At 43.2% G+C, this 17291-nt stretch overlaps 1 protein-coding gene across 1 annotated transcript in view; it reads left to right on the top strand.

Annotated features, from left to right (window-relative positions):
* FBN1 (fibrillin 1) overlaps positions 1 to 17291 on the top strand; it is a 209834-nt gene that overhangs the window by 38087 nt on the left and 154456 nt on the right. Inside the window, exon 5 of the mRNA XM_066592616.1 lies at positions 13159 to 13254. Within this exon, the coding sequence (XP_066448713.1) occupies positions 13159 to 13254 (96 nt within the window). The remainder of the gene's footprint in view (positions 1 to 13158; positions 13255 to 17291) is intronic.

The raw sequence follows: 17291 nt of genomic DNA, 5'->3' as shown, positions 1-17291 counted from the left end.
TGTATCTTCTGGGGTCAACACATATACAGTACAAGAAGGAGGCGGAGTGACCAAGTCTGCTGCCATGAGACAGAATACCTGGTGGTCGGCCGCGGAGGTACTGACATGAGCCTCACCGGAAGGATGGAGCTGAATACAGCACCCCAGGGGTCCCATCACATCGGTTCCCATGATGCAATCCCCAGCGGGTGACACCAGGAAGCGAGTGAGGACTCGTGACCCTTGAAAGGAGACTTCTATGGGTTCGGTCTCACGCATGGGTGTTGGTTCACCGGACACTCCAATGGCTATGGCTATGGAGTCTGAGAGGGGAATACTAAGGTCATTGACTTGTGAGGTACTGACACATGATTTAGTGGCCCCTGTGTCAATTAAAAAGGGCACCTCCTTCCCCTGGATTTTTAGAGGCTGAAAAATTTGTGGTCCACATGTGTCAGTAACTATAAGGGACACGGGGGAAGGAGTGCCAGACCTTCATTGGTAATTGGTATACCCGTTGTTTCCCTGTGGGCGGGATGATGTGGTATTGGCCGTACTTCCCTGTTGCCCCCTTTCGTCTGACATGTTCTGTCTGGGGCGTTTAGGGGCCCGACAATTACGGGCCAAGTGTCCAGTCTTCCCGCAGTTATAACACTTACGGGTCTCCCGCCTGGGGTCTTTAAGTCGGACTGTGTCCCCCTCCATGGTGTAATGTTTAACCATAACACCCTTTGCGTGGTCTTCTGTGTCCATGACAAATCCTACAGCTTTCTTATATAGATCACGCGGTTTGGCCTGTCGCCAATCGGGGGTACATGCTTTAACGCGGTCGGACAGGCGCTTATCTATTCCTTGCATAAAGGCTTCACAAAAAGCAGCATTACGTATGGCCTTTGGACAATCATACAAACCCAGATCTCTGCCTACTTCCTCTAAACGGCCAAAGTAACATTCAATAGACTCGCCCTTGTTCTGTCTACACTGGGTTAGGGCTGTACGTCTCTCTTGGGCTTTATCCTTAAACCAGGCCTTAACCTTGTCCACATATTGAGTACCACTAAGTAATGTCTGGGGGTCATCTGGGCGTTCTTCAAGACCACAAAATTGAGCAATACTATTGTAAAGGCCCAGAGGACATTTTACATTCATAAGACATTCCATGTCTGTCCAAGTGGCAGAGTAGTTTTTCTGTATGACTTCCAACTTTCTATGGAAAGCTGCTGGCTCGGTCTGGGGATCGGGCAGTTGCTGACACAGTGCCATCTGGTCTGTGGCGCTCCAGGGTCGCTATGTAGTGACTGTAGACCCGGGAGTTGGTCTATTTGTGTCCGTGGGTCTGTCATTAGAAGATGATGGTCCGTCGGTGCCCTCTTGTCTGACCGTGCCCAATGGTGGACTCGGTCTGTTTGGTTCTCTATAATGGGTAGTGGAGGTTGTAACGGGGAACAAGGGAACCGGTTGTCTACACTGGTCCCTGGGACGTGGAGTCCCACATACCGTACAGAGTTCTCTAAAACAGGCATTCTGTTGACCACAACGTGGACAGTCCCAAGCCGGCCCTCTATTTGGATCTGTGACTACAGATCCGGGGTCTGGGCTGTAAGGGGGTACGTCCATTTGGGCTGTGGCCTGTGGGTAGGTTGGCGGCAGTGGAGGTAAAGTGGGATACAGAGGACGTACCGGAGGTGACACTGGATTCTCCATCAGGGGAGAATTAAAGGGATTGTTATGGGACAATGGAGGGGCCACTGGTGATATAGGGGCTTCCATGGGGAGTTCCACTAGTGGACGCGATAGTGGACAGTAAACCAAAATGCCCTCGGCTCTAGACTCGGAGTCCCAATGTTCATCTTGAGCCTTCTTTGAATAGTTTAAAATGGCAGTCATACCTTCTCCTAGACCTGCGTCTCGTATCTCTTTTGAATTTTTGTCATGATACTGAGACCAGAATTCGTAATTAAATGTTCCCGCCTTCTTAAGGCCTATACGTTTGTATACTTTATATGCTTGTCTGCATATGTCTGTCCCCTGCCTCTCTTTAATTATCTCGATGGGAGTCTGGTAACTTTTAGACTGTTCAGACCCCATTTTTAACCACAAAGGTAAAAATTTCCCACTATTCTTCACTAAGTAGACAGGACTTATATTTCACACAGTTATCTTTAAGGACACTTAGTCCTCAGTCCTGGAATAGTTTTACGGAAATCTGACTATAGTCACATAGACTATTGGGGAGGATTTAGAGGAGACCAGATATTTCCTTCGATGGAACTCTTAGTTATATTATAACAGATCCAGAGTAACAATATGACTGCCAGAAATGAGACTATAGTAATGACAATTATTTCAATCTCCAATACAGACAACATGACTCTTTAAGTCCCAATGAGTGAGTTCTTCCGTCTAGGACAGTTAAATGAACCTTATTCACTCTAAAATATGGGCGGGGCAGAAAATATATTGAAACAGGCAACAACTAACCTCTAGTCCGTTAGAGACACAGATCTAAAGAATCCAGACTGTACAATAGTAAGACAATCTCTTACCTTTACACCGGTGTTTTTAGTCTGGGGTCTCAGGATCCAGTGTCCACGTCAACGGGCCAGGAGTTTGTTTCAGTCTACTGGTTGCGATGTCCCGTAAAGATAGGCCCCGCCCCACGTTTGGGCGCCAAGAACTGTCGGGGGTTAGTCTGCTCAAACAGACTGGTCAGTGATGTTGTCCGTTTCCGAATTGACCTAGGTGCGAGCGCTCGGAGAGGCAAAGCATAGACCGATACACAGAGTATAGGTTGAAGCAATGAACTCTGTTTATTATTTGCATGTAGTCTGGTTTTATAGACAATCGCCCTCGCAGGATGCGACTTGTGGTTAAAGCGGCTGCAACTTGTGATTCCACATATGACTTAGACAAGCACATTCTTTTTAGGAACTGATAACTCTCTGTGGTTAAGCCATTTCTTGACAGACTAAGGAACATCTGCTCTGGTGACCTTCCTGATTCCACTCAGGTTGGGCAACAAGAAACCACAGGCTTGTTCCTCAGAACAGTCATCAGTTCTTTTACACACAAAATTCTCAAATGGCTTGCTAAGCAACATATATTAACCCTTTTAGCCCCTATCACTATGGATCACAAGGGGTAATGCTATAGTTACTAGAATATTTGCCCAACTGTTGTATGTGCACTAGTGTAACTGGGGAGATAGTGTAAAGATGTATGCAGTAGAGATGTATGCTAGGAAAGTGTCACAGCCCCCATTTACATCCAGTCATCCACGTTAGGACTCTGTTAGGGCTTTTTGTTTCTCCTTTCCGCTTTTGAGATACAGAAAAACAGAAGTTAAATGGAAATAAACTCAGCAGACTGCGCTCTTCAGTTTAAACAACAAATACCAAACAGAATAAAAGCAAACTGGAATCAATGGGGAAAAAATAGGGCCATTTGTTTCCGTATAACTTCAGTTTCCCTGTCCCAAAAATGGAAAAGAGATACCAGTATAGTTAAAGGGGTTGTCCCGCGCCGAAACGGGGTTTTTTTTTTTCAATAGCCCCCCCGTTCGGCGCGAGACAAACCCGATGCAGGGGTTTAAAAAAAAAAAAACGGATAGTACTTACCCGAATCCCCGCACTCCGGTGACTTCTTACTTACCTTGCGAAGATGGCCGCCGGGATCTTCACCCACGGTGGACCGCAGGTCTTCTCCCATGGTGCACCGTGGGCTCTGTGCGTTCCTTTGCCGATTCCAGCCTCCTGATTGGCTGGAATCGGCACACGTGACGGGGCGGAGCTACGAGGAGCAGCTCTCCGGCACGAGCGGCCCCATTCAGAAGGGAGATGACCGGACTGCGCAATCGCGTCTAATCGGGCGATTAGACGCTGAAATTAGACGGCTCCATGGAGACGAGGACGCTAGCAACGGAACAGGTAAGTGAATAACTTCTGTATGGCTCATAATTAATGCACGATGCATTAATATGGCCATACAGAAGTGCTGAACCCCACTTGCTTTCGCGGGACAACCCCTTTAAGGGGAATGCCTTTAATGACATTGTGTGTCATATGTAAATGTCATACAGAGTATTGGATAAATGCCACAAAGATAGATCAGACGTTGCTGTGGGGGGTACAGTGTGGTCCAACTGTGTATTGTGCAACTGATGACTAAAGTGTAGCATATATTGTTTATGCTTAACTGAGTAGTTGTATGTTTGTAACAGTCTTTGTGGTGTCCTGTGTGGGTGTTGTTTTGAACCTTGGCCCATTGACCATTGGAGGATGTACACTACAGCTTGGGTCACCATGCTGGGCAGGACCTGCGCATGAGTGAACAATTGGGAGGACACATTTTGCTCCACAGGCTATTGCCAAGTGAGGTATAAGAGGTGGGGTGTTGCGTGCAAGTGATTGTTGTGTAGTTACAGTGATGAAGAGCACAAATAAGCATGAGTAGACAGTCCAAATGGGGAGGTGGCCAAGGTCTGAGCCACAAGAGAAGCCCTGGAAATCTGTGAAGTAGTTTGGGAGCAGGCAAGGTGAGTGAGTGAATCCCTGGAGCCTCCTGTCCAGAAGCGTGCACCCAGATAGTTGGCTATAGAAGCTGAGATAGCTCTTAGGGTATGTCTGCATTAGCTTAGCACATCTAGACACTTGAAACAAAACTACATCAACTCCTTTAACCTAGATTGGTTGTGTTGGTCTACACCAGATTCTTACTTAGATTCATGTCTGGGCTTGGACTAGGCCATTCCAAGGCATTGAAATGTTTCCTGTTGGGGAACTTGTCAGGTTATATGAGCGCCATAACTACTGCTATGGGCTCATGAGGCAGGGGCTGCTGAGTCCAGGGGTGTTATTTTTATACCTACAGGCTTTCCTGTTCCTTTGTTGTCTGTCCGGGATGCTATCACTCGGTCTTTGCTTGGCAATCATCATCACACACAGTTTTCTATGTTTGTCCTGCTGGAATATAAACCTCCATCCTATTCTCAAATCTTCAGCAGACTGGAACAAATGTTCCTGAAGAATATCCCTGTATTTACTGCCATCTATTTTTCCTTCAGTACTGATCAGTTTTTAAGTCCCTGCAGATGAAAAGCATCCCTGTATCATGAAGCTCCAACCACCGTACTTCTTTGAAATAGTGTTCTTGGGGTGATAGGTTTATTACACACATTTGTAGTAATTTGTAGTTTTGCCATATTCTTTCTATTGTATTATAATGAATTTAATGGTGTTCTCTGACATGGTTCAAAGTTGTTGTTTTTTTTTGTTTGTTTATAACCCAACCCTAATCTATGGTTCTCCACAGCTTTGTCCCTGTCATGTTTGGAGAGCACTTTGGTCTTTATGTTGCTTGCTTAATGGCATTGTAAATTCAGGGGCCTTTCAGGATAGGTGTACTTCTACTGACATCATGTGACACTTTGACTGCATACAGCATGACCGTATGCAATTAATTATGACAATTCTGAAGTTAATTGCTTGGACCAGAACATATTTAGCGGTTTCATGGCAAAGCGGGTGAATACATGCACACTCACAACTTTTCAATATTTATTTATTTTAAGCAAATTATTTTATTCCATTGTAACAACTTGGATTATTTGTTCCGGTTTATTGGGTAAAATCTAAATTAAAATCCATTTTAATTCCAAGTTGTAATGAAACAAAACAAAAAATGACCTGGGGGGTGAATACACAAGGCATAATACACTTACTAAAATTAGAGTGGAATTTAGCTGTGCTCATTGCCTATGAAAAAGGGCATAAAGATATACATGGTTTATATCTTCTCCTCATAGCAAATTTTAATCCTTATATCGTGTACCCCATAAATACTCCATAACAGATAACCTCTGACTTGAAAGCCAAGTATCTTCCTTGATGGTGTAAAGTTCTAAAACTGTTTCATTAATTTCTCTGATACAACACATACTATTTAGATACACTTATACAACAGGGCAAGTGGTACTTATCTGTCAATGGCCACTTTTTTACATCATGCCATTTTTAGTTACAAAATTCACAGTTGATTTATTTGTTAATGTAGCTTGTTTTTGCTCAGATTTTTTTCATACAAAGCTTCAAATTCCCTACATAGACATAGAATTAAAAGACATTGTTCTGACTGCCTTCAGCCACCACTGGAGATAAGTTAAAGAGGTTGCCCCATCAGAAATGGCCCTTTTCAAAATGTGGTCAGCTGATTAATGGCCATCTTTGTAATACAGTCCACGGGAACAATTCTTACAGGGCAGTTCTATATCCTGGCTCATAGAAGGGGGATTCCGTGGCGAGGACATTTCTATGACGTGTATATGCTCTAATAGGGTGTATGAACATGGGCTATCTTCTTGGGACAACTCCTTTTTAAACCTTTTTGTATACAGTTTTCTTATACAGTTTAGAACCAACCCTCCTAAAGATAATCAACTGAAAAACAAAACTGTGTTCGAGGATAGACATTCACTTTAATGCTTTGTGACTCACATAATTTATCATATTCCAAATACGAAGACTTTCTGTTCTATTTTCTTCATTCCTTGGTGTGTATTATTGATGTTTTAACTAGTGGATTAAGGGGAGGGGTAAGAGGAGGGTGTAAAGTAACAAGCATCATCAATTCTCCTAATGTAGAGTGCCTACAACACATGGAGTACTTACCCTCTCTTCAGGGCAGTTGATAGTTTGGGCACCTGTTCATGGCATAGCACAGTGAAGTGTAGTGGATTCACTGCAATTTTTACAGAAATTTAAAAAAACAACTTAAAATAAGAATGAAGTGTTAATAGTGAAGACAACTGTGAACATGCGTAGCAGGTATTTTCCAATCCAAAATATATCCAGTGGTCAGATTAAAATCCCCCTTTATGTTTACAAGATATGTTCCTACACATATAACTTTATGAGCACATCCTAATTCTAATAACATTGTTGTGCTGTTTTATCAAGGACTGAAGTTAAACGGGTTATCTAGCCAGGACTTTAAAATTACCGTAACTTAGAGTGAGGGCAAAACAAAAACAATAACTTACTCATTTCTCCCACTCCCAATCATTCCCGTTCAGTTGGGGCCCGATCCCCCAGAGACCTCCTCTTCCTTTGGCAGCCACAATCATATCCCAACATACCCTCTTTCCCTAAAAATAAGACATACCCTGAAAATAAGACATAGCATGATTTTCCAGAATTTTTGAGGATGCAGAATGATTTTTCAGGCTTTTTGAGGATGCTTGAAATATAAGCCCTACTCCAAAATTAAGCCCTGCTAACGGTTAATTAAAAAGTCAATTTAAATATTGTCCAGGCAGCTATACATGTAAAAAAGTTAATCCTTTTTGAACAAAAATTAATATAAGACGCTGTTTTATTTTCGGGGAAACGCGGTAGGTAAATGTAACAACTAATCAATTGCCAATGTAAGCCAGCAATTGCATATCCTTGGTGTCAATGTCATCATCACTGTAATGGGAAGTGGAGAACCAGGAGTTGGTCAAATGAGAGCGGCGGGGATCGGGTGAGGTGAGCATGGCTTCTTTTATGTTTTGCCATTACTCTCAGCTTATTTAAAAAAGTTTTCTTACCTGGTTAACCCCTTTAAGGACCCAATGTCTGCAGCACCTTTTCTTCCATTAAGGCCGGCTTCACACGAGCGTGACGGGCTCCGCCGCGGAATATTCCCCAGTGAAGCCCGTCACGGCGCCCCCCAGAGACCCCATACTTACCAGCGGAAGATAGCGTGAAGACGCTTCCCCGCCCACCGCCGTCGCATCATGTGACACGCCCACCGCGTCACATGACGGGGCCGGCCGTGTCACGTGACGCAGCGGCCGCGTCATACGACGCGGCGGCGGTAGGCGGGGAAGCATTTTCACGCTATCTTCCGCTGTAGAGAGCGGGAGATAGCGTGAACGGACGGCTTCCATTGACTGCAATGGAAGCCGTCAGCACGTACACCCGCGGCAAATAGAGCATGCTGCGGGTGAGGACGGAGATTTCACGGTGCGAAATTCCGCGGTGGAATTCCGCATCATGAGCATTGTGCTATTAGGTTCAATAGAACCTAATAGCAGGGGGCAACGCAGCGGATTTTTGCCGCGAATTTACGCGGCGTAAATCCGTTCGTGGGAAGGAGGCCTTACTGTACCATTCAAAGGTTCCAATGAAGTTGTTGTGGGCACATTGTGTGGATCCCAGCCTCCATCCACATCCTAACAGGCTTGAATAACAAAGACACAATATTTACACAAACAAGAGAGTTCCTAAAGTTGGCTTTTGACTCTTCAGCTGGAACGCAATAAAACAAGAATTGCTTTCATATCATATGATTTATTTTTTTTAATTTCACATAAGCAATATTTTCAGTTGTCTGTAATGAATATCTTTTATATACTCCATTATCTAAGTTCCAAGTCTAGAATGTTGACGTTAGCCGACCAGGGCTGAAACATGCACATTAGTCATGTTTTAGACCAAAGTCATAACAAGCAGTGACAATTTTTATTTTGTTGTCTTAAAAATTTATAGCATGTTGATTTCATTTAGCAAATCTGACATAAATATATACTATGTTCTCATCTGCTTTCAAGCTGTAAAAGATTGCCACGAAACTAAAGCTCCGATTTACTAATCCTTTTAATGGTATTGCTTATTTTACAAAAGGTCACCCTTTCACGGGGTCAGCAACGTTCACTACCAATATGCTATAGTCTACCAATCAAAACTCATGACATATCCCTATTAGCTAGACTGCCATAAAGGACATAATTCTAGGGGACACTCCTGTTGACTTCATGTTATGCCTTTAATAAGCCCAACTCAGTATATGATCTTACAGCTTTGGAGGGACTCAGTACATTTTGGTATATATTCAGTGTATATACATCTGATGTGGCGCAACTTCTCATTTCTTCTTACTGATCTACTGAATGTATATTAGCAAGAAGGAGTATGATTGCAAGATCAGACTAGACAGGAATTGTTCAATGTCTCTAATAATGGTGACCCATGTGGTCTGCATCGAAGCTGTAAATCAAAATGGTAGCAGATTTTTAATCAGACTTTTTACGAAGTTGTTGAATTTCTTCATTTCTATGCAATAAAAATTGAAAAAAATTTTTTTTGCATGTTTTCTAATAGACAATTAAGGCCGCCTGCAGACGGCTGGGTCGGATCCTGCTGCGAGAATTCCCGCAGCGGGACCTGACCCGAGCGTCTGCAGAGAGCAGTGTGACACTCGCCTGCTCCCGCGGCCCCGGCTCTTTCATGTGTCGGCTGCCGGGCAGCCGGCGCATGCGCAGAGCGGAGCCGGCGGCCAGTGGGTGACATTTCTGTGCGGGGCTCTGAACATGCCGCGAAATCTTGCACGGTCAAATTGCAGCCGTCTGCATAGGATTGCGTTTGTTAACGCAATCCTATGGCAGCTTCCAGGGGCAGAAATTCCGCGGGAAATCCCGCCGCGGAATTTCCGCCCGTCTGCAGGCGGCCTCATATGCAGTATTGAAACTGTGCTCCATACTAAACAAATAGACACTGCCTTATTCATTGTACTAGGAAACCTATGGTACATATTATGCTGATATAACAGTAGGTAGACATTAAGTTGAATCCTTCTCTGTAATATCCACTTATATTGTTAGTAACGTGTATTTTACCAGAGGTTGGGGCTTAGGGAACAGGAAAACGGCGCTGGAATAAGTACTAAGCATTCTGATCCTTCCCTGTTTTAGGCCCAATAAATATCTCTACTACTATCAGTTACTAGCTGTGATTTCCCCCTTGGCTATTCATACCATTATACTCAATAATTCATATTTATAGGTATAATTTAATGTTTCTGGCATTGAACAGGTCTGGGGTGGATACAGCCAAACAGACTAACCAAACTTTTAATACCACAAAAGTTCAACAATTAATTCCCTGACAAACCATAAGAATGTGTAAAATGTCTGGTTCACTCACTCTAGACATGTTTAATAGATGTGGAAGGTAACATTGTACATAGGTTAAAGTACAGTTATTCTGATTGCCTGCATTAGTGAAGTTTTCAACGTATAAGGTTAACTAAGTTTTGCCTTAAGTGCTGTCATGAAATCACATCACCATGTGACTTTCTTCCCTTGACATAAGACACTGTATATCATTATTTTAACAATGCGTTGTGGTTCTATAGCTATCTTTCTTGGGAGTTTGGGGGCATTTTATGGTATTAGCAATAAAAATGTCTGATCATTTTTGGAAGCCTGCAACTGGGAATAGATAGCAGGGGTGTGCTGGAATGTCTCATACTTCTCACTTGTTATGGATCTAATCTTGGTTTTGGCTAAGTAAAATGCATGCAGCACTTTGCAGTAGTAATCCATATAATATAGCTGTGTTTTACGGAACTCACCCAGATAAAACAAGGTCCATGCTACAACCAGTTTGGCAAGGACTGAACTAAGGTGCAGAATTTAAACCTTGCTATTCTTCACCCTATCCCCTTTACTGAGGTATGTACTTCCCCAGTTGTGTCCCCAAGTCGGGGCCTCAAAAATAGGCAATTAAAATAGTAGTAGGTGCACTGCAGACAATTCCAGAAACATATGTGGTGTAAAGTGGATGCGTGTAAGAGGGTGAGCTGTGTTTAGTTTTGAAGGCTGAATCCTCTGTGCTATCGATTGCCATCATGGGGAACCACACCAAAGAAGTTCAGGGCAAAAACATAGGAGATGAGCAGTGACCGCTACCCGGTCAATTCTCCCCTGTGCAGATCCCAGAACTGTCATTCCCTATTCCTAACACCCGAAATTACCACAAGTTCAGGTCAAGATAGCAAAAGACTAATGGTGTGAAGAAAGTCCAAGTCCAGCTGAAGTATTAGTTATGATAGAGAGTACAGAATTTCATACTTTTGCCATCTATTCTGGGATAATTGTTTTCTGTAACATTTTTTTACCTGTGGCCTTAAGTATTAATGATTTGTTTACCTTTGCTCAAGCTGATGTCACTATTAGAGAGGAGCGAGCACCCAAATGCTCGGGTCCACGTTATTCGAGTCGAGCTTTTCGTAAAATTTGAGAGCTCTACTCGAGTAACGAACCCTATTGACTACAATGGGAGACTCGAGCATTTTTGTATGTGGGACGCCGGGTCTCGAGCTTTTTTTTTTCTTCGCTCGTTCTCTCTCTCTCTCCTGCCTGCCTGACAAAAAATTTGCCATTGACGCGCGCTGCGGCGTAGAGGGGCCAAAACAGGCACGTCACAGCGGGGAGGAGCCAAAAACTGGGGTGGGTCGAACGCGGCTTGATGCCCGTTCGAGTAACAAGCACCATCGAGTATGCTAATACTCGAACGAGCATCAAGCTTGGCAGAGTATGTTCGCTCAATGCTAGTCACTATATTAAAAGAGCATTGTGGAATGCCTGACGATGGACATTCATATGTATTCATTATGAATAAGCAGTTTATCTTTTTCTTACTATCAGAAAATAAAAGAAACTCTTTATGGTTTAAGAGGAAAATCCATTTAGTGTATCCAACACAGACAGCTGTATCATCCTTCTGGGTCTTATCAGGGGTGTTCTGGTTTCTAGTTCCACACTGGAAGGAGCCTGCACACCAAGGTCCAGCTCCAAACTGGGAGTAGCTCAAGAGGTCAATTGTTTATGAAATGACCTGGCAATCCTTTTCTAACTGATTATGTTATGTAAATCCTACATTATTCAGAGTTAGAGCAGAAAATTGGAGGGGTTATTTTGTGTAGTTAGCCAACAAGTTCAAGTAGAAGATATAAATGCAAAAGACGATAAATAAGACTACAAGTTGACGCTTACTGGAAAAATAGTACAGATATATCCATTATCATTTTAGTTAAAGGGGTATTCCAAGACCGAAGTCAAGTTCCAAAATAGTCATAAATTATCTCATAGTGCTATAGTAAATCTATCCATTACCTTTCCTCTGCTTCTTCTGCTCTCCTCATTCTGCAGCACCCACTGTGAATTGTTATTGTATACATTAGCACTTCTTGTTCACAGTCCTCCTGTGTTTCTCTACTACATCTCCCATAATGCCCTGGGCTGTTCACTCTGTATCCTCCCACACACAGCTTATGAATACTAAATCCCACCCACTAAACCAATGATGATCTTCTAGCTCCTCTCATTTTTTCACTAAGCTGAATAGGGCACTAATGTAGGGTAGCAAAGGGAAATTAATCTAAAAACGACCTACACTCTTGTGAACTGCCATCAGAAGCCTACTATTCACTGATCTATTGAATAGGACCCTTTCTTTAAGGTGGCCCTAAAGCCTGTGTGCAACTGGTACCTCTGTACCGCCTATAGCTATGCCCCTAAGTATCCCTTTTATTTTCCACTCCACGTATTGCAAAACTCTACTCCCATATTCCATCTGACATGAAATATACGCAGCAGGGTACATGATGGAAGATAGGAGAAGAATAAGAAAGCCTAAGAGCTAGTTCACACTTCCTTTTGTGAGTTGTGCCTGAAATTCTTGGTGCCACTGGTACCGGACAGCACCTGAACACAGGTCCATGTGCTCTCCGAGTCTCGCGGCAATAGACACTGCATGTCCTGCTCTCGCCTGTAATATAGGCAAGAATAGGACATGCTGCAATTTTTTTTTGTACATGGACTGTGCAATGGTATGTGAGAAAAAACACGTGTGTAAAATGCCTATTAAAGTTATTGGGTCAGTGTACTGTCCATGTGCAGCCCGCTACAAACACAGAGGGGCAAAATATACGGATGTGTGAATAAGCCTTAAGGTGCCCTGACCACTGGAATATAGGGGCCTATATAAAACAAATGGCAGCCTTGATTATACATAACATGTATGGGACATAACAGCATGTTTTACTTGGATCACTTTAAGTATATATAGGGAAAGCCATTTCATAGGAGTTATGACACACTTGTGGAGTATGATTGTGAAATATTGAACTTTACTGCACGTATCACGGATGGAAGTTATAAGGTTTTCTGTCAGTATAGAAGTAAGTCTTGAATAAAATTGTCTTTTATTGAACACTACATTCAGACTTTAGTTTGGATATTAATAATTATCAAATTTTGGAGATATGCCTTTTTTAATAATTTATGGTTTAGTTTTGTAGTTACTATTTACCTTTTTATTATTGTGTTGTAAAACTTCTCCACAATTTTAATTTCAGTTCAGCAATGTAACGTCCGATGTATGAACGGTGGCACCTGCAGCGATGACCACTGTATGTGTCAGAAGGGTTATACCGGAACACACTGTGGCCAGCGTAAGTACTTATTTTTTTGGTAAATACTTAGAGCATTCTTCACTTTTCCGATGACTTTTCAGAAAAAGCTGTAATATGTGTTCATGCGGAATAACGATATTTCTGGCCAGTGCAATAAATTGTATCCTGTATTTTTCACCAGTTTTCCTCTCTTTTCAGCACAAAAACATCAGTTTAGTTAACTAAAGTGACTATCTCTTTTTGCTACTTATCACATTGGCTATCCCATAAGCTTAAGTTTGTTGTAAACATGGTGCCCATTTAATTAATTCACCACAATACTCTTTTGGCAGTTCCAGCCACAGCATAATTCAGCAATAAACCTTATATTAAGGGTCACCATGTAAAGTGCAGGTGAATTACCATTTATGGTCTGAATTGCACACTATCACATTTTAACATTTATTTGTGTACAGCAATAACATATTAAAGGTTGTCCAGTTGTAAAAATCCTGAAGACCTATCCTCAGGATAGGTTATCAATAGTTGATCAGCGAGGCTCTGCCACCCACAATCCCCGCCGATCAGCTATTAACCGGGCCAGCGCTTTTATGCACTGAGCTGATTTCTGCAGGAATAGACAGCTCTGTTATTACTGGCAAAGTTCCCATCGATGTGAATGAGATTTTGCCTGTAATATTAAATCTTGCCACTGCAGTGGTCAGTGAAGCTGTCTGCTTCCTGCAGAAATCAGCTTAGTACATGAGCACATTGGCCCAGTGAACAGGTGATCAGCGGGGATCCTGGGTAGCGGACACCCTCCTGTCTACTATTGGTGACAATATAATACCCTGGACAAAGGGGTTGTCTAGGATATTACAACTGGACAACCCCTTTAATATAATATGTATAATAAACCATTTTATATGCACTGAAGTATTTTACACCTTTGAAGAGAATGCATCACGTTGAAAATACAGACCGTGCACTTCATACACAGTGTGTGCACGCTGTGTTGAATAGCTGACATCCTCTGGCAATGGCCACAATCAGTGCTTACTCTGATCATCACCATTATTGGCTTAGATGCCGCAATCAATGATTATTGTAGCATCTAAGGCATTAGCCATGGCGTCATGAGACCCATGCTCAATCTGGGACACTCATATGTATTACAGTCGCATAAATGCACCTGTCATATGCTTGTGTATGTAAAAGTATTTGCCACAATTTTAGCTTGGCACTAGAGATGAGCAAGCATACTCGCTAAGGGCAATTGCTAGAGCGAGCATTGCCCTTAGCGAGTACCTGCCCGCTCGAGAGAAAAGGTTCGGCTGCCGGCGCGGGTGACAGGTGAGTTGCAGCAGTGAGCAGGGGGGGAGAGAGAGATCTCCCCTCCGTTCCTCCCCGCTCTCCCCCGCCGCTCCCTGCCCGCCGCCGGCAGCCGAACCTATTCTCCTGAGCGGGCAGGGACTCCCTAAGGGCAATGCTCGCTCGAGCAATTGCCCTTAGCGAGTATGCTCGCTCATCACTACTTGGCACCCTATTTCTCGAACCTGATTCATCATGTTGGATTTGTCCCCAGCAGAGAATCTCCAGAGCTCACTCCCTGAAAATACTAGCCTATATTCTTACAGTAGACCCAGAAAAGGCATTCGACCGGGTCCACTGGTTCTTTTTGCATAATAGCATGTCTCAAATTGGTCTGGGTTCCTCCTTGTTGAATAAAATCATAGCTCTATATATCTGCCCCACTGCAAAGGTTTGTACAAATTGGATCATTTTGCTCTCTTTTTCAGTTTCAAATGGTACCAGGCAAGATTGCACCCTTTCTGCCTTGTTATACACCCTGGTTATGAAGTATTTAGTAATTGCAATACTCCTGATAACAAGGGGTTCGTGATGGACAATAGAGAGTATAATGCTGCCCTTTATGCTCACAATTTACTATTGTACGTCTCTAATCCCAGGGTTTCCCTTCCTTTCATTATGGGTGAATTCACAAAATATGGCTTTGTCACTTTAAAGACAATTTATTTAATACTGAAATCCTAACTATCTCCCTGGCAAACTCCCTGGTCTCTATTAAGTCTTTCCCTTTAGATTGTCGCTCTGATTCTATTAAATACCTTGCTATTCAGGTGCCATCTGATCTTTCTCAGCTCTATAGAGTTAACTTCAAACCTCTCCTTTCTCTTACTATCACGGACTTGCACTTGTATAATCGGGCTGGATCCTTTTGGTTTGACAGGATAAATGTTATCAAAAATTGATATCTTGTCAAAGTTCCTTTATTTATTCTAAGCATGAACAATAACCTTGCCTGCCTCTTTCTTCCAACTGCTCTCGGGAGCCATTTATAGTTTTGTCTGGGGAACAATCAAGCTGCGACTTGGTTGTAAGTTTCTGTTTAGAGGCAAGCTGAATGGAAGCACAGACTTCCCGGATTTACAGCTCTATCACCAAGCCTCCATCCTTACATGCCTAGTAGACTGGTTTAAGGCCTTAGTCACACGGGCGCATCGGCACCCGTACACCGGCGCCGATGCGCCCGTCTGACTGTCAGTGAGAAGACGGACGTACCTGCAGACGGCCGTCTCTCTGCAGCGCTGGAGGAAAGAACATGTGACCGGCTCCATTGCCGGTCATGTGTTCTTTCCTCCAGCGCTTCAGAGAGACGGCCGTCTGCAGGTACGTCCGTCTTCTCACTGACAGTCAGACGGGCGCATCGGCGCCGGTGTACGGGTGCCGATGCGCCTGTGTGACTAAGGCCTTATGGTGCCAGTTGGAAGCAATTGGTAGATCTCGAGTCTTCTCTTTCTCCATTAGCGCTCCACTCTTTGCCTTCGGTAGACAAACCATTACGTCTCGACAAAGCATCTCTTTCTTTTCACTCTGTACCTCCTGACTACATGTGAAAGGACTCTTTACAAGCTGGGAATCTCTCGTTCTCTAGTCTCGTTCACTCATTTATTCAACAACCCAGCTTTTTCCCCAGACGTAGGCATCCATCAGTTTCTGGTTTCATTACGTAACACCTTAACTGATTCCTCCTTGCTCCCCCCTCCTTCTGAAGTTCAAGACTCTTACCCCGGGAGTTCCATGTCGTTGTCGTCATATTTCCAACTACGTTCCTTTCTCTCTTCAGTCTGCCCATTGTTATTGTTGTCTGCTATGCTCACCCAGATGAAGTTTCTTCTTCTTTCTATCCTATTCAATATATTTCTCAGTTGTATAGAGCTCTGAGATTGGCCTCAGACAAGGCTCCTTCCTGGTTCATAAGTCCAGGAATCAGTTTTCATTAGAGCAATTTACCAAAACATTCTTGCGTATTCATAAATTGCCTATGGCATGCAGGGCACAAGAGAAGAAGTATAAAGTTCTCAGTAGATGGTACCATTGCCCATCCGATCTTCTTAAAATGTATCCACTTGCTGGCATTGCAGTAATGCCGTTGCTTCTTTGCTCCATATCTGGTGGTCCTGTCCATGGATACACTCTATTTTTTCTCATATCTCTTGACAGACGCTTGTTGGCTCTCCTTAGATTGCTTCATTATCTATGATACCAGGCACTTTCTGCTCAATAAAAAGGGGTTTACTGAAGCACCTTCTTACTGCTATGAGAACAGTCATCCCCAGACACTGGCGCTCGGACAGGTAGTGGGTTTTGGAGCTGGATTTCCTTTGCCATATGGAACTCTTAGTTGCTGAGGACATAGATGAAATAGATCTGTCTTACCAGATATGGCAGGATTGGCTTTCCTTTAAGGACTCTCAAGAATTTTCTACTTTCATAAGGACCTAGGCTTGATCAGTTCAGTGACTCATGATTTCATTGGGAGGGTATTGTGGTAGGAGACTTTTTCCCCCTTCCTGTTTTCACTCTTCCTTTTTCCTGTTCTTCCTGCCCTCCCCATTTCCCATTCCCCCACTTTTTTGTCCACGATCCTTCTCTCTTCTTCCTTTTTCTTCGCCAGAGGTCCCTCTTATCTCTCTTACAGACAGATATTTATGTTCTTTCGACATACACGGAGAGTGGATTTTAATTTCTTATATTTGCTGTGAGGATTTATATTTAGACAATCCATGTGTCTG

Source organism: Eleutherodactylus coqui, chromosome 2 (genome assembly GCF_035609145.1).
Source record: "Eleutherodactylus coqui strain aEleCoq1 chromosome 2, aEleCoq1.hap1, whole genome shotgun sequence".
NCBI lineage: Eukaryota > Metazoa > Chordata > Amphibia > Anura > Eleutherodactylidae > Eleutherodactylus > Eleutherodactylus coqui.
This window is presented reverse-complemented; position numbering and strand designations above follow the sequence as displayed.